The sequence below is a fragment of the Neoarius graeffei genome, chromosome 10, assembly GCF_027579695.1.
Source record: "Neoarius graeffei isolate fNeoGra1 chromosome 10, fNeoGra1.pri, whole genome shotgun sequence".
NCBI lineage: Eukaryota > Metazoa > Chordata > Actinopteri > Siluriformes > Ariidae > Neoarius > Neoarius graeffei.
In genome coordinates, this window is record NC_083578.1 from 57723542 (window position 1) to 57746261 (window position 22720).

Genomic DNA, 22720 nt, shown 5'->3' on the forward strand with positions numbered 1-22720 from the left:
GGCCCCGGTCAGAAACGATGTTGGTGGGTAGTCCATGTAGGCGGAAGACGTGGTGGATGAGTAATTCTGTGGTTTCTTTGGCTGACGAGAACTTGGGCAGAGAAATGAAATGGACAGTCTTGGAGAAACGGTCAATGACAGTGAGGATGCATGTGTTGCCACCTGAGTTGGGGAGTCCTGTGACGAAGTCCAGGGCAATGTGAGACCAAGGTCGATGTGGAGTCGGGAGGGGTCTTAGCAAACCGGCAGGGGGTCGATTGGCTGTCTTGTTCTGGGAGCATGTGTCGCAGGCTGCCATGAACTCCTGGATGTCCTCCTTGATGGATGGCCACCAAAAGCGCTGCTGGATGAATGCCAGGGTTCGGGCGGCTCCCGGATGACAGGCCAGCTTGGAGCCATGACCCCACTGCAGCACCTGGGTTCGCACAGGACAGGGAACAAACAGACGGTTAGGAGGACTGTTGTTGGGGTTACCTTCACCGGGGTCCTGCTCCAAGGCTTTCTGCACGAGTGTCTCAACCTCTAGAATGGCGGTTCCCACCAGGCAACGTGGAGGAAGGATGGTCTCGGGTGGCTTGGACTCCTCTTGGTGGGAAGAGAACATCCTGGACAGGGCGTCGGATTTGACATTCTTGGAGCCTGGGTGATAGGAGAGCGTGAAGTTGAACCGGGGGAAGAAGAGAGACCAATGGGCTTGACGGGAATTCAGGCATTTGGCGGACTTGAGGTATTCCAGATTCTTATGGTCAGTCCAGACTAGGAAGGGGAGCTCCGACCCCTCGAGCCAGTGCCTCCACTCCTCCAAGGCTAGTTTAACAGCCAGTAGTTCTCGGTCGCCGATGTCATAATTCCGTTCGGCTGGGGATAGCCGGCGGGAGAAGAAGGAGCATGGGTGGACCTTGTCGTCACTGGCCCTCTGGGATAGTATGGCTCCGACCCCTGACTCGGAAGTGTCGACCTCGACAATAAACTGCTTGGGAGGATCGGGTATGGTGAGAATGGGTGCTGTAGTAAACCTGTGCTTGAGCGTGGAAAAGGCTTTCTCTGCTTCCTCCCCCCACTTGAATTGAGTCTTGGTCGAGGTCAGGGCTGAAAGAGGTCCGGCCACTGTGCTGAAGTTGCGAATGAAGCGCCTGTAGAAGTTGGCGAATCCTAGGAAGCGCTGGAGCTCTCGTCTCGAAGATGGGGTGGGCCAATCGGCAACTGCCTCGAGCTTGAGGGGGTCCATCTGGATCTTTGCTGGGGAGATGATGAATCCCAGAAACGAGACAGAACTCTGGTGAAATTCGCTCTTTTCCGCCTTGACGAACAACTTGTTCTCTAGCAGGCACTGGAGGACCTGTCGGACGTGACCCCGATGTTCCTCCAGGGAGTGGGAAAAGATCAGGATGTCATCCAGGTACATGAAAACGAAGATGTTTTGGAAGTCCCTTAAGATGTCATTAACGAGTGCCTGGAAGACTACGGGCACGTTGGTCAGGCCGAAAGGGACCACGAGGTACTCGTAGTGACCAGTGGTGGTGTTAAAGGCCGTCTTCCACTCGTCCCCCTCCCTGATCCTGACGAGATGGTATGCATTATGTAGATCTAGCTTGGTGAATACCTTGGCTCCCTGGAGTAGTTCAAAGGCTGTGGTCATGAGCAGTAGTGGGTAGCGGTTCTTGACCGTGATGGCGTTGAGACCCCGATAGTCAATGGAGGTGCGGAGCGACTTGTCCTTTTCCACGAAGAAGAATCCTGCCCCTCCTGGGGAAGAGGAAGGACAGATGATCCCAGCTGCCAAAAATTCAGAGATGTACTTCTCCATGGTTTGCCTTTTGATGGAAGAGAGAGAGTAGAGTCATCCTTTGGGTGGCGCTGTCCCGGGTAGGAGGTCGATACCAAAGTCATAGGGTCTGTGAGGAGGGAGGGACACTGCTCAGGTCTTGCTGAAAACAAGTTTGAGATCCAGATATTCCAAAGGCACGTGAGAGAGGTCAGGGAACTCGCTGGCTGAAGTCTGCGGTGGTTTGGCGGGAGGCAGAGCGTTGTTCAGACAGGAAGCTAGGCAGGACTGGCTCCAGCCTAGGATGGTGTTGTCAGCCCAGTTAAGGTGGGGGTTGTGCTGCATTAACCATGGTAATCCTAGGATGATGGGTATGTGGGGGTTGTTCATGACGTGAAGCTGGATGGTTTCTGAGTGGTTACCAGAAATCCTTAGGGTGAGCGGGGCGGTAAGGTGGGTGATGCTGGTCAAGCTGGTGCCATTGAGTGTCAGGACAGTGAGATGGACATCAAGAGCAAGTAGCGGGATTCCCAGACGCTTGGCAGTGGCGGAGCAGATCAGGTTCCTGTCTGCCCCTGAGTCGACGAGGGCCTGGAGGTGATGATGCTGGTTGTCACGGATAATGATGACAGGGAATAACGGACAATTAGCAGGGGACTGGTTCCGAGCATTGCCCACCAGGGCCCCTTGATTCACTGGTGGGCTCGTCCTTTTAGTGGGCAGGCTCAGCAGATGTGTCCCAGTTGACCACAGTAGAAGCAGGCCCCCATGCTCCGCCGGCAATGTTGTTCCTCCGCTGACACCCGAACCCGGTCTACCTGCATGGGTTCGAAGGACGCAGCGGGAGGTGGAGAGGAGGTGAATCTGGGGCGGTTCTTCTCTCTCCTCCGTTGCTGGATCCGAGCATCAATGCGGTTGGCAAGGTCCATGAGGCTGGAGAGGTCTGATGGCAGTTCCCGCAATACCAACTCGTCCTTGATGGCGTCAGACAAGCTGTGCAGGAACGCTTGATCTGGGCATTCCCATTCCAACTGCATAAAGCCGCCAACGTCCGGAACTCGATGGTGTAATCCAAGGTAGACCAGGACCCCTGCCGCAGCTCCATGAGCTCTCTGGCCGCCTCCTGGCCGGACAGAGAGCAGTTGAAAGTTTGCCTCATCTCCTCGGAGAAATCCTTGAAACTGGAACAGAAGGGTGCATTGGCATCCCAGACCACAGTTCCCCACTCTCTGGCCTTGCCGATGAGGAGTGTTATTGTATATGCAACCCGGGAGCGTTCTGTGGGGAAGGCCAGAAGTTGCAGTTCTAGAATCAACGAACACTGAGACAAAAACGATCTGCAAGTACCTGGTTCTCCATTGTAGGGTTGAGGTGCTGGAAGTCTCGGTTCGTGGAGAAAGATGGTGGCAGGAGCTTAAGTAGGAGACGGCTGACCAGGGGTAGGCACGGCTTGACAGCGCTGCATTTGCGTGGTGAGAGTGTTGAGTGCGTTGGACAGGGTGGTGAGGTTCTGGGTAATTTGTTGCAGGTCTTGTTGGTGGGTCCCGAGGAGAGTCCCTTGCTGCTGGATGGCCGTTCTCAGATGGGCGAGTTCTGCTGGATCCATGTTGACCAGAACGTACTGTTAGGGTTGATGGAGGTGTGGTGAAGTTAGGATCCAAGAGCCAAACACAGACAGTCATCCAATAAATAATATGATTTAATTCAGAGAAGAAAGGGCATGGCAAAAAGGGAAACAAACAGGACAACAAACAAATGGCAAAAATAGTCCGGACAAAATGAGACAAACAACTTGACAAAAACATGAGACAGGCAAAGACAAAAACGCTAGTACAAAAAAAAACATGAATGAGAAAAGACCCTTCATGCAAGAAACCATGAACCAGAAATAACCCTTAGTGCAAAAAACCATGAACCAGAAAAAGTCACTACAGAGCAAAACCATGAGAAGCCAGAGAGGCACAGAAACGGCTAGAGAAGCAAACGAGACGTTCTGGTAAAAACAGAGTCTGAGAATGTCCTTTAAATAAGCAGCAGTGAAAACCAGGACGTGAGCTCAGGGGAGAAGGAATTCCTGTCCCGAATCCGGATTGGAGCTGGCGTGAGAGATCCATAATCTCCGGAGTGGATGTGTGGGGCGGAGCATGACAGATCCGTCTACCACCGTCTATCTTGTAGTGTCCTGATCCCCAGATCTTTGACTCAGCCACATGTAAAAAGTTCTATACCTCCGTGCTCTTCCAGGTTTTCATCTGTGTGTCCGTGTAGAACGATGTCTGCAGCACCAGGTAGTTTGAGATGTCAGGGAAATCGACGGATGGATAATTTTTCAACTCATAGGAAAAATCCTTCTTTGCTAGTGTGTAAGGATCTATCCCATTGAGTGGTTTCTATATCCACTTCTTTTGAGTGTACTTCTTGGTTTTAATAACCTGCTTGTTTACTGAACACAAACATGGCAATAAGTTCTTGTGTTAATGGACCAGACTCCACTTTTGGATCATTAATTCCTTTGAGTGAGAATGCCCTGCATGCATGGTTTTATGTTGGCTTCTGGCACAACCATACAGTTTTAAATACAATACGTACAATTAAAAACAGTTTGTTTTTATTGCATTTATGTAATTCCTGGGCTCCCATCTGTAACAGGGAGTGATGCTGCATAACATTAATACACTTTACAGTAGATTATTAGATTCTAATAGACTAGAAGAACCAAAATAATTGGGGATCTTTTTTAACGGGCCCCAACTCGTTACAAGTATGAATAGGTGGGCCTCAAAGCAGAAAGGGTTGAGAACCCCTGCTTTAGTATATTCAGCTCTCTCATTTGCTCAAACAAATATGAGGAAGCTGAAGTCCTATTTTTTCTTTCTTCACTACAGCTACATTGGATTTCTAATGAATATGACATTGAGTGTCACTAGAAAATGTTAAGTGAGAAAAGAAGCTCTTGCTCTTTTATTTTTCGAAGCTAACAGCAAAACCTGTCCATTATGCCTTACATTTGAGATTGCAGAGGTTTTTTTCCTCCTATTAAAGAAAAGATCTCGCAAATAAACAAATTGAGCTAAAAGTCGGTCTTTATGTCTGTCCTTTATAAAAAAAAAAGCTGCATGTTGAATTTGTTCTTAACGATTGTGGCAGCGGGGGCGTGGTCAAGCGCCGGTCTGTGACAGGAGGGCGGAGTCAGGGAAGGTAAGTGGCAGAATCACTACACCTGAGAACAATTAACCTGTGTTTGTGTGTCTTCCCAGTGACCGCGCCCTATATCAGGAGGGAGAGCGAGAGCGGAGGGAGCTCATCCCTGGACGAGACGCTGATGTGTGTGTCTCTGTGCGTCCGACATATATTGTTAGACCGAAAAGTGTGGCAATAAAACGCCTTGTTTACACCTGATCTCTGTCCTGCCGTCCTCTGTGCTCCACCCACCCACAGGGAAATTACTACAACGATATAACCACTAAAGTGATGAAAATAGACGGGACTATTTTTTTTGTTATGGAGGCTGCCATAACTCTATTGTACGTGATGTCATTTTCCATGAGCACAGCGAAGGTGTCCAAGTGCATGCTATACTAGTGTCAGAGGGGCAAAGTATTCTGTCAGGGATGGTTGGAGACAGATGTAAGTGCAGAAGATCTTTATTATAAAGTGCAAACAGGCAAACGGTCCAAATTGGCAGGCGTATATCATGAACGGTAAAACAGGCAAAAGGTTAAGTGAGGCACAAACAGGATATCGTAGACAGAAGCAGAGTCAAAAATGAGGAACAGGAATCAGAAACCAGGAAATCAGTCAGGAAACAAGGCTCGGTAATGCGTCACAACAATGCAATACTTCGCAAAGTAAGTCTGCATTCTGAGTCCTTATTTAGGCGAGTTTATTGTGCTTTAATCTCGTGCAGGTGTGTGTCATTTGTGGCGCGCATGTGAGTCAGTTTGGAGCATGCGCTGTCCTGAAAGTCCATCTGCTGTGATAACTAGACTATAGCGTCTAGTTCGACTTCTTGGTCAATTTATTTGCATTTCTCCACAAAAATTATGGCAATGCAGTATTAGAAAAGGAATCAAAATAAAATAGTGGCTAGTTTATTGCCTGTTCATTTAAAAAAATATTTACTTGCTTATCTTCCATCCGTTTGATGCGTGACACGATATGCTGTCGTGCAGAATTCTACGTCATGCAGCGCCACACGCGTTTTCGTCTCCTAATACATCCATGTATCTGGCTAACCCAGTACGGTCACGCCAGGAGGAAATGGCCCAATGGACTGATATTACAACTTTAACATGTTTTGTAAGTTAAAGTCCGCTTAAATTTTTTTTGTCTGGAACGTCTTGTATTAAAGGAACAGTCCACCGTACTTCCATAATGAAATATGTTCTTTCCTTAATTGAGACGAGCTGATCCGTACCTCTCCGAGCTTTGCGCGACCTCCCAGTCAGTCAGACGTGCTGTTACTCCTGGTTACTCCTGTTAGCAATGTAGCTAGGCTCAGTATGGCCAACGGTATTTTTGGGGGCTGTAGTTAGATGCGACCAAACTCTTCCACGTTTTTCCTGTTTACATAGGTTTATATGACCAGTGACATGAAACAAAGTTCAGTTACACAAATTGAAACGTGGCGATTTTCTATGCTATGGAAAGTCCGCACTATAATGACAGGCGTACTAACACCTTCTGCGCGCTTCGACAGCGCATTGATACCTTCACTCAGGAGTGACATTACTCAGGAGTGAAGGTATCAATGCGCTGTCGAAGCGCGCAGAAGGTGTTAGTACGCCTGTCATTATAGTGCGGACTTTCCATAGCATAGAAAATCGCCACGTTTCAATTTGTGTAACTGAACTTTGTTTCATGTCACTGGTCATATAAACCTATGTAAACAGGAAAAACGTGGAAGAGTTTGGTCGCATCTAACTACAGCCCCAAAAAATACTGTTGGCCATACTGAGCCTAGCTACATTGCTAACAGGAGTAAACAGGAGTAACAGCGCGTCTGACTGACTGGGAGGTCGCGCAAAGCTCGGAGAGGTACGGATCAGCTCGTCTCAATTCAGAAAAGAACATATTTCGTTATGGAAGTACGGTGGACTGTTCCTTTAATGTGTAATGATGACATTTCATAACCCAGTGATTTCAAAATTTCCTGGTTAATCGCTTTAAAGTAACTGCAAACACAAAACATTTTACTGTAATCATACTGAATATTTCCAGGCACTAGTTTTCCTTTCATTGCCATTTGAATTCGAGTGGCAGTCCACAGAAATTCACTTCGTGTTGTAAAAGGGTTGAACGTGAGAAACAAACAGTTTGCACTGACCATTTGAGGTTGTCTTTATGCTCAGAAAATCCAGCCCCAGCCATAACCAGCGTCGTTTCGCTCAGATAGCTAACAAAGTAGTTACTGAAGTGGAAGGACACAGCGTTCTCATAGGCATGAAGCCATCTAAGGAAAAAAACAACAACATTTTTTTAATCAGCTATGCTTTCATAATATCTTCGGTCAGTGCTTTGCACTTTCACAACCACACAAGAACTGACCTATGAGGTAGTCCATCTGCATATATGGGAATGAAGTAAGGGAAGAGATACGGAGCGATGCAGGTGGAGAGGATGAGGCAAACCTGACTCTTTATGAAGCTTAGAGCGATTTTTGCAAACCAGGCAGCATTCTGCAAAACAGGGATTTGAAAACCACATTATATGATGCCTATATCCAAACTCTTCATATTAGCACAACATTTATGCAACAGGAAACAAAGTGAGGAAGAGATTACCATTTTACGGCCATCCACAGCATCTCTGTAGCTGTTGAAGCTAATCCATGGGCCAAAGATGACCGTTCCCACAAAACATATGTATCCGAGGAAGTCCAGCAGTGTAGGAAAGGAGGACACTGCTCCTCTGTCAAGGTCAAAAGCCAAAGAAATGGCCTTCATGGCCACCACCATCTGAGAGCCTGGATTCATCCATCATAGAGTATTCATGGAAAAAAATATTTCATGGGTCCCTTTTTTCTTTGACCAGGCAAATTACATAAACTGATTTAACTCCAGTGGAACACCGTTATAACACGGTAGTTGGGATCCAAAGAATCCGACTGTGTTATGAGTGAATCCGTGTTACCACGGTACGGAAAATCTGGCATGACTTGAGTAGAAAACATTCTGAACTTTATTTATTACATCAGCCAGTCCCCTGAAGATCTCTGACAAAGAAACTGCAAGAACTACGATCATTTTTACCATGCGGATATCTCTTTTTTTAATTGCTGACTGTCAGTGTAACAAATAATATGTCATAAAATATTTTGCTGCCTGTCACATGCGCACGCAATCGCGCCTGCATGCTTCAAACTCTCACTCATGCGCTTCCGCTCTCTGAGCAGCGCACACCTCAAAGACCGATTACACGCACCTGTCCCGGATTAGAGCAATGGATGCTTATTTTATTTAAATACATTTTATTTACATGCAAATCAGGACTCAACATTAACTTTATAATCCACTTGTCCAGTCGGACATGCAGCAAGATATAATCTCACTTGTCCTGACCAGAACCTTTTTATTACTAAGTATTTAATAGTTCAAGTGAAAGGCCAGTTATAAACAAAGTTTATAAAAAAACAGATATAGTTATGATAATGATTATGCTTGAATGATTTTTAATTTTTCAATAAAACTCAAACTTCAACTGTAACAATAAACAACAAGAGTGCTCTGAGAGCACAATATCCCCCGCTGGCAACTCTGCCATAACTCTGGTAAAATGCGACTGAATTGAACGAAATTACAATATGCGTATTACCGACATATAACAAAGAATCCTGTCAAGTTTGATGAAATTCCTCCAAAAATTGTGAGAGGAGAAGGTGAGTACCCTTCCTGGGACGGATGGACATCGCCACGACATAATCCCCCTTCGGGCCTTTTGGCCAGCGGGGGATAATAAAAATTGTGAAGGAAGTTGATTTCAGAAAGCAAGCACACCTTGATGAAATTGCCAAGGTACAAGTTCGTTAATAACCAAGGGCATAACTCTGGTAAAATTTGCCCAAATTAAATGAAATTTCAATATGTGTATAACTGTCATATAACAAAGCCTTTTGCCAAGTTTGGTGAAATTCCTCCACAAATTGTGAGAGGAGCTGATTTCAGAAGAACGTACACCCTCATGAAAGTGTCAAAGTACAAGTTATTTAACCAAAGGTCAAAACTCTGGTAAAATTTTCACAAACGAAATTAAATCGCAGTATGCGTATTACCGTCATTTAACAAAGCCTTTTGCCAAGCTTTGAGAAATTCATCCAAAAATTGTGAGAGGAGTTGATGTCAGAAGGAAAACACACTCTCATGAAATTGTCAAAGTATAATTTTGTTAATCAAGGGCTGTAACTCCGGTAAAATGTGAGCGAATTGAACAAAATTACAATATGCATACTACTGACATATAACAAAGGATCCTGCCAAGTTTCGTGAAATTCTTCCAAAAACTGTGAGAGAAGTTGATTTCAGAAGGTAAGTACCCTTCCCGGGACGGACAGACGGATGGACATCGCCATGACATAATCCCCCTTTGGGCCTTTCAGCCAGTGGGGGATAATAACCTATCCAATGCCCCATTATGGCGTACATGTTGTTGTAACCCATTACCTGATCTGCAGTTTTAAGAGTTAGACTCACCCAAATTCAAAGCTCATCTCATCTCATCTCATCTCATTATCTCTAGCCGCTTTATCCTTCTACAGGGTCATGGGCAAGCTGGAGCCTATCCCAGCTGACTACGGGCGAAAGGCGGGGTACACCCTGGACAAGTCGCCAGGTCATCACAGGGCTGACACAGAGACACAGACAACCATTCACACTCACATTCACACCTACGGTCAATTTAGAGTCACCAGTTAACCTAACCTGCATGTCTTTGGACTATGGGGGAAACCGGAGCACCCGGAGGAAACCCACGCGGACACGGGGAGAACATGCAAACTCCGCACAGAAAGGCCCTCGCTGGCCACGGGACTCGAACCCAGAACCTTCTTGCTGTGAGGCAACAGCGCTAACCACTACACCACCGTGCCGCCCAAATTCAAAGCTTTTGGAGGAAATAAAGTTAAATCTTGATTAATCCAGTAAAACTTGAAGTATAAATTAATTTAAAGAAATGAAACTGAAAGAGGGCGGCACGGTGGTGTAGTGGTTAGCGCTGTCGCCTCACAGCAAGAAGGTCCTGGGTTCGAGCCCCGGAGCTGGCTTACTTTATTGATGTAACTCTGGAATAATTACTATAAAAAATTTTTTTTTTCGTGATTTTCAACAATCCTTAAAAGATGTGGTCCCTAAAACATATACAAGCACAAGGTATCATTACCATATTGTCTGGAGCGGCTATATGTAATACTCTGCTGAGTAATCTTCTCTTGTCTGTAAACCAAATTAGATTGGCCTATATGTAGAAAATGTGACAATAAAATATGTAGACTACTTATACTAATGTAAACTGCTTATTATTATTATTTAACTCATTTTAAAAAAATCTTCGATTACAATTTTAGGCAAGACTTCAAGGAGTTTCGTCTTCTTGTGTAGCCTTAGCAGTGAGCCAGTTCATACGCACATGAATAAATGACACTGTTAAACTCACCTCAACATGTCTTTTATAATTGCTTACCCCATCATGGGCAATGCTAAAGTCACTGTTACAAACAGTACAGCATGTAACATCGTCATTATTTTTAACCTTATTAGGCAAGGGGACACATGCGCTACGTTCACACTGCAAGGCTTAATGCTCAATTCCGATTTTTTTGTGAAATCCGATTTTTTTGTGAGGTCGTTCACATTAACAAATATATGCGACTTGTATGTGATCCTCAGTATGAACGAAAAGCGACCTAAAAGTGTTCCACATGCGCACTGCAGGATACGACGACGTCACACGCAGCGAGCATGGCCAGTGTTTACGGAAGTAAAACCGCCTGGTTGCGGTATGACTCATCCAATCTAGCTTGAATAGCTGTATCCCCCCAAATGGAAATCAGCTCCCTAACCTCTGCGTCCTTCCATTGAGAAGATTCAGAACCTTCACAGCCCGAAGCGTCCCTCGCATTGATGTCATGCGCAGGGGCGCAGATACGTTTTTTGAACTGGGGGGGGACAAAAAACTGGGGGGGGGGGGGGGGGGGGGGGGGGCAAAGCTGCCAGCAAACCAACCCCAACCCCGATATGCCTGTCAAACTTGTTGTTAGTAACCATAGCAACCAAGCTCGAGCTCGCAACCTGTGCAGTCTGCGCAGCTCAACCAACCGAATATCAGTCTTTGTTTTGTTTTATGTGAGTTGTTGCAATTATATGTATACACTGCCGTGCACCTCAATAAACCGAATGGTAATTAGTCTTTTGATTTTTCCGTGAGGTTTGCCTTATGCAAAGAAAGACAGCATAAACGTTTTTTCCCTCCCTATAAGTAGGGGGGACCGAACGAGGTGAATTTAAATATGACTCGTCCCACCCTCTATCTGCGCCCGTGATTATGCGCCATGTTGTTGTAACTTTTTTGAGAGACCCGCCGCCTACTTCAGCGCAGAATAGTGACGTTTGTGGCTTGTTGATGACGTGTAAGTCGGATGAATGCGACCTGGCGGTTCAGACTGAAGTCGCATATGAAAAGAGCGGATAGGAATCGGAATTAGCACCACATATCCAAACGGCCTGGGTCGGATTTGAAAAAATCGGATCTGTGTCGTTCATATTGTCAATAAAAGATCGGATACAGGTCACATATGGGCGAAAAGATCGGATTTGAGTCACTTCAGCCTGCAGTGTGAACGTAGCCTTTCATGTAATCTGAGGTGAAGTCGGTTTTGTATTTTGTTTTTTTTGGGGGGGCACCCTGCCATGACACTCCTGGAGACACTGAACTGATGGACTTTCAGTCTGAGAGAGAAGATGTAAAGCCCGCCCATACAGAACAATGATTGGTCTACTTAACAAGACGGAGTAATCAGGATACGCTCTCTCTCTCTCTCTCGATTCCTGGATATTGTATCTAATTTGTGGGCGTCAGGGAGCCTCTATCAATATGCGAGAGACTTCTGGAGCTTCCGGGAGAGTTGGGAATAATTCAACTTGTTCCATTGGACAGGCAGATGCATATTTGACTTGTCTGAACCAGTGTTGTAGTCGAGTCACTAAACCTCGAGTCTGAGTCCAGTCTCGAGTCCCCAGTGTTCAAGTCCGAGTCAAGTTCAAGTCATTAAAAAAAATTTCAAGCCGAGTCTGAGTCGAGTCCACTCTTGATCCGAGTCGAGTCTGAGAACAAGACTCCAACTGCACCATTTGACGGTGGCTGTTTCAGCGCCATTAACATTAGTTTGTTCCTGAACATGCCATATGAACAGGTGAATGTGCATTCTGTTTGTCAGGGAGTGCGAAGTATTCGGTCAGAGATGGTTGGGAGACGGATGTAAGTGCAGAAGGTGTGTTTGTTAATACAAGTGAAGATGGGTAAACAATCCAGAATGGCAGGCAAAATCGTAAAACAGTGAAACAGGCAATAGGTCGACCGAGGCACAAACAGGCTATCGTGGACTTGGCAGAATCAAAGACGAGAAACAGGAAATCAGGGATCAGGAAACCAAACAAGAAAATAAGGCTCGGTAATGTGTCAGCAACGCAACTCAATACTTCGCAAAGTAAGTGTGTTTTCACAATTTTTATATAGGCACACTGATTGCCCCTTAATCCTGTGCAGGTGCGAGTTGTTTATGGTGTGCACGCTAGAGTCCGCTTGCTGCGCACGCTGTCTGGAGCGTGCCCAAGAGTCTATCTGATGCACGCACCAAGGTGTGCACGTGTGACATTCTTGCACAAAATTTGCATAAAAATTAATGTCGATATAAATATCTTATGCCAAATTATTATATCATGTTACAAAAAATAAAGAAAAAATCCAAGACCTCGTCTCCAATTTACGAGTCCAAATGCAGTTAATGCACGAGTCAGAGTCATCAGTGCTCAAGTCCAAGTCGAGTCACGAGTCCTGAAAATTAGGGCACGAGTCGGACTTGAGTCTGAAACAAACAATTACTTGTCCCGTCCAGTCAGACTACCATTAATGTCGAGCCCTGTATATGCATATATTAAAAAATGTATTCTTTACAAAACTCATTTTTTCTATCGTGACATCCTGTGTTTGCATTGCAAGGTATTAAAAAGACAAGTTTTGACCTGCTCTGAACAATTGTAGCATAATTCTATATAGTGTAGTAGCATCGCCGAGTTAATTACAAGTCATTATAAAATTATAATAGCAGTGAGAAGAATATGGACAATCGTGTAATCCCGAACTGCAAGTCACAACAAGTAAACGAGAAGTGTTCAAAGAATAGAACAACGATTATCATACAGCAAGCACAATTTGGACATAGTGCATAACGCAGCACATTTTAGTCCTTGGTTTTACTGTAAAAGCCTGTAACTTTCGTTTGGTGAAATCTCATGCGGGCCTGCCATCGGATGAAATGGAGCATGCTTCATTGATTATGATGATTCCACGTTCGCCGCAGAAGTATCGTTGCGTTTGTGGCAGCGGGGGCGTGGCCAAGTGTTGGCCTGTGAATGGAGGGCGGAGTCATGGAAGGTAAGTGGTGGAATCATTGCACCTGACGGGAATTAACCTGTTAGGACTGGGACTGTTTTGGCCTCTAGAGGCCGCTGTTATTTCCATCTTGTCATGTTTGTTTTGGCCTCTAGAGGCCGCCACTGTGTTTTTGTGTTTGTCTTCTTTGCCTGTTTCCTGCCCCGCCCTGTTCCTTAATTAGTGTGTGTATAAATACCCCTCTGTTTGTTCCCTTGTCACGGAGTCTTTTTCCTATGCTATGCTGTTAGTGCTAGTTCCCTCTGTCCCATGTACCTTGCCTGTGTCTTTGTATTCTTGGTTTTTGCTTCTTTCTTTTGGACTTTGTGGATTTTGTTTTGACCTTTGGATCTTCTGTGCGTTTGAGTTTTTGCCTCTTCTTTTCTCATTTGGATTTTGGACTTTGAACCTTGGGATATTTTATTTCTGTTTATCTTCTGAGCTTTGGATTATTCTTTTTGTTTTTTTTCCCTTGGATTGTACATATTGTAAATAAACTTTTTGATACTTTTCTACTTCCGCCTCACGCCTCTGCACTTGAGTCATCCCCCTGGTGGCCTAGTGGGGGTTTGCTGGATTACCACACCAGCGAACCAGGTTCGAATCCCAGCAAAACCCTAACATAACCTGTGTTTGTGTCTTCCCCAGTGACCGCGCCCTTTAAAAGAAGAGGAGAGCAGAGAAAGGGAGCTCTCTCCCCAACCAGAACACGTGTGTGTGTGTGTGTGGGGCTGGGAATTTGAGAAAGGCTGAAAAGCAAAAAAATAAAGAGTTTGTTGAGAACTCAGTTCTGGCCTGCTGTGCTTCTGTGCTCCACCCACCTGGTCGAATACCACAGCATTCAAACCTTTTTAATGCATTTTCAAGTAACTCTTCTTCCGAGTCTGAGACCGTTGAATTCTCAAATGCAGCTGCATGAAGTTAAATTAAAATTTTGGGACCCATGAGCTGACCGTGTTACGTGTAATAGCGATCCGGATTATAACGGTGCTCCACTGTATAGCACTTCAACACATGCAAGAATTACTCACCTCTCATTTTATGCCAAGTTTCCGCATCTATCATGTGCAGCTCACTATGAGGGAGAAAAAAAAGTCGTTACATTTCAACACAATAATATATTAAGGAGATGTCATCAAAGTACTGCAAGAAATTAATATAAACCTCACTCTTGGCCATTCTAAATAAAGAATAATTTCTCCAACAAAGTCTGAAAACGGAGAATCCACTTGTAGTGCCTACTTAGCCCATACCCCATGAGCATGTAGATGAGGATAGCCAAGGAAAGAAAAACTCCTCTGTTGCAGGACCTTCGGGAAAGGAAGAGGATGAGGTAGCAGACGAGGCCGAGGGCGATCACCCAGATCATGTTGAGCTCAAAGAACACATAGAGCACATAAAGGCCCCCTGCCAATGAACTCAGATGCTTCACATAAACTGAGAAACCTGCAGATTAACAAAAAAAAAACAGTTAGAGTCTAGTGCAGACCCATACAATTTAATAACGCACCTCTCAACACAACTGCACCACATACTCAAGAAAATGCACCCAATGACCTCATTTATCAAGCTGAATGCAAACATTTTTCATCGGCGCATTTACACAAGCAATGTGATATTCAAGAAAACCCCAAATCAGTCATTTGATATTAATGACCTGAAAGAAAGCAATGTGAAAAGAAATCCATAAATTAAAATAAATAAGACAAGCTATTCAATTGGGACAAATGAAATACTGCCATAGAATTAGTTTTTGCAGTGGCTGAGGTGCATTATGGGAAGGGTTAGTGCAAGCCATACTTCAGGAGCTCTCTTTTATGTTTAGTCATCATTTGTAATTTTTAGCTCTCTGTGAGCTTTTATGGAGTGTGTCATGAACACACTTGGTAATTTACAAGCTACTGGCATTTATTTACAGTGTCTTGCAAAAGTATTCATCCCCCTTGGTGTTTGTCCTGTTTTGTCGCATTACAAGCTGGAATTAAAATGGATTTTTGGGGGGTTAGCACCATTTGATTCACACAACATGCCTACCACTTTAAAGGTGCACATTGTTGTTTTATTGTGACACAAACAATAATTAAGATTAAAAAAAAAACACCCCGGCGGCACGGTGGTGTAGTGGTTAGCGCTCTCACCTCACAGCAAGAAGGTCCGGGTTCAAACCCCGTGGCCGGCGAGGGCCTTTCTGTGCGGAGTTTGCATGTTCTCCCCGTGTCTGCGTGGGTTTCCTCCGGGTGCTCAGGTTTACCCCAAAGACATGCAGGTTAGGTTAACTGGTGGCTCTAAATTGACCGTAGGTGTGAATGTGAGTGTGAATGGTTGTCTGTGTCTATGTGTCAGCCCTGTGATGACCTGGCGACTTGTCCAGGGTGTACCCCGCCTTTCGCCCGTAGTCAGCTGGGATAGGCTCCAGCTTGCCTGCGACCCTGTAGAACAGGATAAAGCGGCTAGAGATAATGAGATGAGATGAAAAACACCCCGAAATCTGGAGTGTGCATAAATATTCACCCCCTTTCATATGAAACCCCTAAATAAGAGGTGGTCCAACCAATTCACTTCATAAGTCACATAATTAGTTTATTAAGATCCACCTGTGTGCAATCAAAGTGTCACATGATCTGTCACATGATGTCTGTATAAATCAACCTGTTCTGGAAGGACCCTGACTCTGCAACACTACTAAGCAAGCAACATGAAAACCAAGGAGCCTCCAAACAGGTCACAGACAAAGTTGTGGAGAAGTATAGATCAGGGTTGGGTTATAAAAAATATCCCAAACTTTGAATATCCCAGGGAGCACCATTAAATCCATTATAGCAAAATGGAAAGAATATGACACCACTACAAACCTGACAAGAGAAGGCCGCCCACCAAAACTCACAGGCAAGGAGGGCATTAATCAGAGATGCAACAAAGACACCAAAGATAACAGTGAAGGAGCTGCAAAGATCCACAGCGGAGATGAGAGTATCTGTCCACTTTAAGCTGGACACGCCACAGAGTGGGGCTTTATGGAAGAGTGGCCAGTAAAAAGCCATTGCTTAAGGAAACATGTTTGCAGTTTGCCCAACAGCATGTGGCAGACTCCCCAAACACATGGAAGAAGACTCTCTGGTCAAATGAGACTAAATTTGATCTTTATGGTCATCATGGGAAACGCCATGTGTGGCGCAAACCCAACATCCTGAGAACACCATTCCTACAGTGAAGCATGGTGGTGGCAGCATCATGTTGTGGGGATGTTTTTCATCTGCAGAGACAGGAAAGCTGGTCAGGAATGAAGGAAAGATGGATGGCACTAAATACAGGGCAATTCTGGAGGAAAACCTGTTTGGTTCAGCCAGAAATTTGAGACTGGGACGAAGGTTCACATTCCAGCAGGACGATGACCCTAAACATACTGCTAAAGCTACACTGGAGTGGTTTAAAAGGAAACATTTAAATGTCTTGGAATGGCCTAGTCAAAGCCCAGACCTCAATCCAATTGAGAATCTGTGGCATAATTTGAAGATTGCTGTACACCAACACAACCCATCTAACTTGAAGGAGTTGGAGCAGTTTTGCCTTGAGGAATGGGCAAAAATCCCAGTGGCTAGATGTGCTAAGCTAATAGAGACAGACCCCAAGAAACTTGCAGCTGTAATTGCAGCAAAAAGTGTCTCTACAAAGTATTGACTTTGAGGGGGGTGAATACCTACGCACACTCCAGATTTCTGTTTTTTCATCTTAATTATTGTTTGTGTCACAGTAAAACAACAATTTTCACCTTTAAAGTGGTAGGCATGTTGTGTGAATCAAATGGTGCTAACTCCCAAAAAATCCATTTTAATTCCAACTTGTAATGCAACAAAACAGGACAAACACCAAGGGGGATGAATACTTTTGCAAGACACTATACATACAATACATATGTAACTGATATTTGTGTAAAGCTGGTGGGAATTTTAGTCTGGTTTGGAGAACAGTGATAAATGATGCCAGATGTGAGCTGTCTGGGGTATCAGAGGACTCCATTGGGAAACACTGGACATTAGAGTTGGGACTACTATTATACAAATTAATGTACATGTAATTCGGGTACATGTTCTAAATCAGTATTCTGAAAAAGATTTCGCAGCAAAAGATAAACATAGGCTAGAAATATTGCACATTTTGCACAAATGCATTTTGACTGCACTGGATTGTCACACTGTGTCACATAAAGCAGTGCTTGAAAGTTCTTTTGTATTCCTGCTCACCCAAGGGTGCAGCCATATTGCCATTTTGTGGGCGGCGTCTGACGTAGTATCGTTGATCAATTTTCTGTATCTTGTTTGGCTCGCTGCTCCTGAAACCGCAATGTAGCTGGATGTACAACACATTGTTGAAAAATGGCAGCGTGCAAAGCCTATGGTTGCAATAATAATAATAATTTAAATTTATATAGCGCCTTTCTCAAAACCCAAGGTCGCTTTACAATTACACGAGAGAGAGAAAAAAAAAAGAGTCCACCAAATAAAGGTCAGGGTGTCATTCCAATGGTGTAGCAACCACAGTCCTGCTAAAAGGCGCAGGAAAACAAGTCCCACACCACCAGCACAGCCGCTGCGACGGCACCGGGCAACATCACTCGAAACACCACGCCATGGATCCACAAAGCGAGCACAGAAGCACCGCCATGCAGAGCGCTGGTATGTCCCAAACCGCCTGCACAGCCGCTGCGACGCCACCGAGCAACATCACTCAGAACATCACACCAAGCACTAAAGCACCACTGCACAGAGCGCTGGACAACCATGATGTTAAAATGAGCAACGAGCTCACTGCAGTCCATAGCTAGGAGCACAGGCATCACCCACGGCGAACCAAGACCTGGAGGGAACCGACGCCCAAAACTTGGTCCAGAGCTACACCACAACCGGTGTACAAAAACACTCAAACAAAAACAAACATCAAACTACACAAACACAAAAAAGAAAAACAAAAGAGAAAATAAAATTAAATTAAAAAGCTCCGGTGAGAAGCGGCAGCCAGAATACGCACGGCGTATTCTCAACCGGAAACGGAAATAGTGCTAATAAATGCTTGTTCTCTTTTCAACAAACACATTCGATGTCAGTTTTCCACTTAGCACACTTTCCACATTGGCACCAAAGAGCTGCCGAACCCTTTGACCTGCCTTCCCAACTTTGCACTTGCAAAGCATCACCGATTTCATCATTAGAATTATCTGATGATTCGCTGCTGAAATCATTTCCCAGATGTGGATAGTCCTTTTTTCTGAGGTTCATATAGATATCCGGTTTCTCCGCTGTCCATACTGACTTGAAGATAACTCTCTTTCATCTGACTAAATCCAGGCTAACAAGTATGTTTACATCAGCAACACTTAACTTCCCGTACCTGGCTATTTTACGTCACATCCTGGACGCCATATTGGTTGCCCATGTGAAATAAAACTTGACATGCTTTTGGACTTTTAAGCTTATTGATAGCGATTGTGTGCATTATTATAATCACAGCTTACATTATCAATATTTATTTTGTTTAAATGCTGGACTGGTACCATTTAATGCAAGGAAAAAAAACCAGAATAGTCAGTCTATTGAAGGCCATGTGGCAGTGGTGCACCAGTGGTTAATTTTCTGATCCAGTAATTAGAAGATTAGGAGTTTAAAGATTGCCAGAAAACCACCGTTAGGCCCCTGAGCAAGTCTGTTAACCCCTAATTGCTCACTCTGGGTGGAAGTGCCTCCAAAACGAATAAATGTAAATGCAAATGTGACTCACCGAGTCTGCAGATGATGCGGCAGAGACAGCAGACAAGCAGCAGCTGCCACACCTGTTCCAGGCCTTGCCAAGCAGTCGGAACAACGCAACCCTCAGCAAGAAACCACAAGAACTCCTGCCTGCCAAATGACTCCATGGCAACCTGCAGAGAATTTTGTTACACACACACACACACACAGCATGTAAGAAAGGAGCAGAGCAGCCTGCTTTCAGTGATCTTCACTGGTTTAGTACCTTATATGTAGGATTTTCACACAAGCCAAATACATCTCGTCTTATAAAATTATGCATTCCAGGCCAGTCGTGTCATGTCCGATGGTAATATCAGCAAGCAGACAAACTGTTTTTCTTCATACCTTTTGGCTTGAATTCATGTTTTAGAAATCCATTCTTTGCAAGTTTTAGAAGTCCATATCTGTCCTAAACCTTGCATTTTAATTCATGCCTGCCTCAATATCTACAGATGGTTGACAGATTTAAAGCATCTTAATCAGATGTTTGGCCAAAACAAGTCACATTAACATTATCAATGCACATTTTCATAGATTCTACAAGGCCCTGGAACTGTGCTGGATGGATAAACATCATTCTTCTAGGTCTAGGTCATTCTTCTAAAAGATAATCTGCCAGTTGGGGGTTTGATAACAGTAGTGAAGAGCGTTGTCAGTTCAAGGGGACAAGTGCACCCAAACCATGCCTGCAAAACACCTCCCACAGCATAAACACACACAAAACCACTTCTCATGTTTGGGGATGCTTCGACCAGCAGGGGCTTCTTCTTCATCATCATAATCTTCTTCTTCTTTTCCCCTTAGCCAGTAAGGGCTGTAAGGGCACCACTGATATCATTTTAACAGTCCATCATTAGTGTATATAGGACATTTAAAGTGCATATCACGGGTAAATTCAGGAGCAAGATCAATGTAATTCTCCTATTTTATATTAAACATTGGTCAAATATCTGTCACAGTTTGCATTTTGTGCAATTTTTTTACCTTGCGCAATACCAGAAAAATTCAGTTGAAATCCAGCCATTTGAGGCGAATTGGTCCGCCTCTGAAAAAACTTGGCATTTGGATTTCCCGGCAAACATTGATTTTCATGAGGTCACGTGCGGGACGCCTCCCTCTGAATCCTACGTCAGCACTGGTTTGTTTATGAGAAAACAACCTGGTGGTTTTCTGCAAATTTCTTCAACGTTATCATGTAATTATTAAAATGGTTAACAGCTGTATCGTAGGAGGGTGTAGCAACACCAATCTTGATGGGATTAGTACTCTTCGTTTCCCAAAAGACCGGACAATGAGAGAGAAATGGGAGCGCTTCATGCGAGGCACCCGGAAGCCGAGGACCAAAGCCGAGCCGAGAAAAAGACCAAGAAAATCGGTGATTCACAAGTTGACTGTTGCCAGGGTAAGAAATAAGAGAGACGATACTCTAAATTAGGTGTTCCTGTGTTTGTGTGGTACACGGATAATGTTATTTATTGACACACACAAAAGTAAACAACACGAAAGCGCTGGGCGATAATACACTTACTTCACATGTATCAAGGGATATGCGTGTCAGGGCTTGAGATCTTGGGACCTGTCAAACACATTAAATGTATATACAACCCTGCTTGGGCGGCACGGTGGTGTAGTGGTTAGCGCTGTCGCCTCACAGCAAGAAGGTCCTGGGTTCGAGCCCCATGGCCGGCGAGGGCCTTTCTGTGCGGAGTTTGCATGTTCTCCCCGTGTCCGCGTGGGTTTCCTCCGGGTGCTCCGGTTTTCCCCACAGTCCAAAGACATGCAGGTTAGGTTAACTGGTGACTCTAAATTGCCCGTAGGTGTGAATGTGAGTGTGAATGGTTGTCTGTGTCTATGTGTCAGCCCTGTGATGACCTGGCGACTTGTTCAGGGTGTACCCCGCCTTTCGCCCGTAGTCAGCTGGGATAGGCTCCAGCTTGCCTGCGACCCTGTAGAAGGATAAAGCGGCTAATGAGACAACCCTGCTTAGCCGATTCCATGTGTGTAGCTTATGAAATCTTTCTCCTACAGTAGCCAGTACTCTTGTAAATGAAGAAATATCTCACCTCATCTCATTATCTGTAGCCGCTTTATCCTGTTCTACAGGGTCACAGGCAAGCTGGAGCCTATCCCAGCTGACTATGGGCGAAAGGCGGGGTACACCCTGAACAAGTCGCCAGGTCATCACAGGGCTGACACATAGACACAGACAACCATTCACACTCACATTCACACCTACAGTCAATTTAGAGTCACCAGTTAACCTAACCTGCATGTCTTTGGACTGTGAGGGAAACCGGAGCACCCGGAGGAAACCCACGTGGACACGGGGAGAACATGCAAACTCCGCACAGAAAGGCCCTCGCCGGCCACGGGGCTCGAACCCGGACCTTCTTGCTGTGAGGCGACAGCACTAACCACTACACCACCGTGCCACCCTATGAAGAAATATATAAATACATAATAGTAATTAGAAAAAATATGATTTATGTAACAATAGATAGATGAGCATTAATACATGAATCCATGGGTTTAGAAGCTCAGGCAACAATTCCATATTTCAATGCAAAATCGCGAGCTGCTAAACTTGGTCTACACAGACTGTGCACTGAACCCATGCAAACTTTCTCAGCCTGCTGGCGGATCCGCACGTGACGTCATGAATCTGGCCCCAGACTCCCTTGGGATTTTTCCAGACGTGTTTTGTTATTTTATTTTTTTCTGCTGTAAACAGATGGCCTTGTGCAAAATTACCCTTCTGGATGAGTGTGTAAAGGGACATACTTTCATATTAAAAAATACGAAATTGGTCCAGAATATGCACTTTAAACTTGGCGGAGCCCATCTCTCTCCAAGCTTGATCAATGGACAATTTAGAGTAGCCAGTTAGCCTAACTACATGTTTTTGGACTGGGGGGGGGGGAACCAGAGCACCTGGAAGAAACCCATGCAGACATGGGGAGAACATGCAAACTCCACACAGAAAGGCCCTTTGTCAGCCCTGAGCTTCGAACCTGGAACCCAGCAGGGGCTAAGATAACCAAAACTGAATTCATCTATTATCTTGATCTTATAAGCTGGTAACTGATGATACAACCCCAATTCCAAAAAGTTGGGATGCTGTGTAAACTGTAAATAAAAACAGAACGTGATGAATTGCAAATCACGGAAACCCTATATTTAATTGAAACTAGTACAAAGACAACATATGAAATGTTGAAACAGATACATTTTATTGTTTTTTGAAAAATATCTGCTCATTTTGAATTTGATGTCAGCAACACGTTTCAGAAAAATTGGGACAGGGGCATGTTTACCACTGTGTTGCATCACCTCTACTTTTAACAACATTCTGTAACCGTTTGGGAACTGAGGAGAGCAATTGCCGTAGTTTTGAAAGAGAAATTTTGTCCCATTCTTGACTGATATACAATTTCAGTTGCCCAACAGTTTAGGGTCTCCTTTGGCGTATTTTGTGCTTCATATTGCTCCAAATATTTTAAATTGGAGACAGGCATGGACTGCCGGCAGGCCA

General features: G+C 44.7%; 1 protein-coding gene across 2 annotated transcripts in view; it reads right to left on the reverse strand.

The window, feature by feature from the left end:
- The window catches only part of porcnl (porcupine O-acyltransferase like), a 39214-nt gene that overhangs the window by 13168 nt on the left and 3326 nt on the right, over nt 1-22720 (reverse strand). Inside the window, exons 1-7 of one of the 2 annotated variants that reach the window (XM_060931942.1) lie at nt 20717-20916; nt 19178-19319; nt 14659-14851; nt 14437-14480; nt 7549-7730; nt 7313-7443; nt 7092-7217 (exon numbers count right to left, since the gene is read on the reverse strand). In XM_060931942.1, coding sequence (XP_060787925.1) covers nt 7092-7217; nt 7313-7443; nt 7549-7730; nt 14437-14480; nt 14659-14851; nt 19178-19313 — 812 coding nt within the window. In that variant the 5' untranslated portion in view covers nt 19314-19319; nt 20717-20916. Of the gene's footprint in view, nt 1-7091; nt 7218-7312; nt 7444-7548; nt 7731-14436; nt 14481-14658; nt 14852-19177; nt 19320-20716; nt 20917-22720 lie in introns of those variants that run through there. The other variant, XM_060931941.1, reaches the window with a different exon arrangement.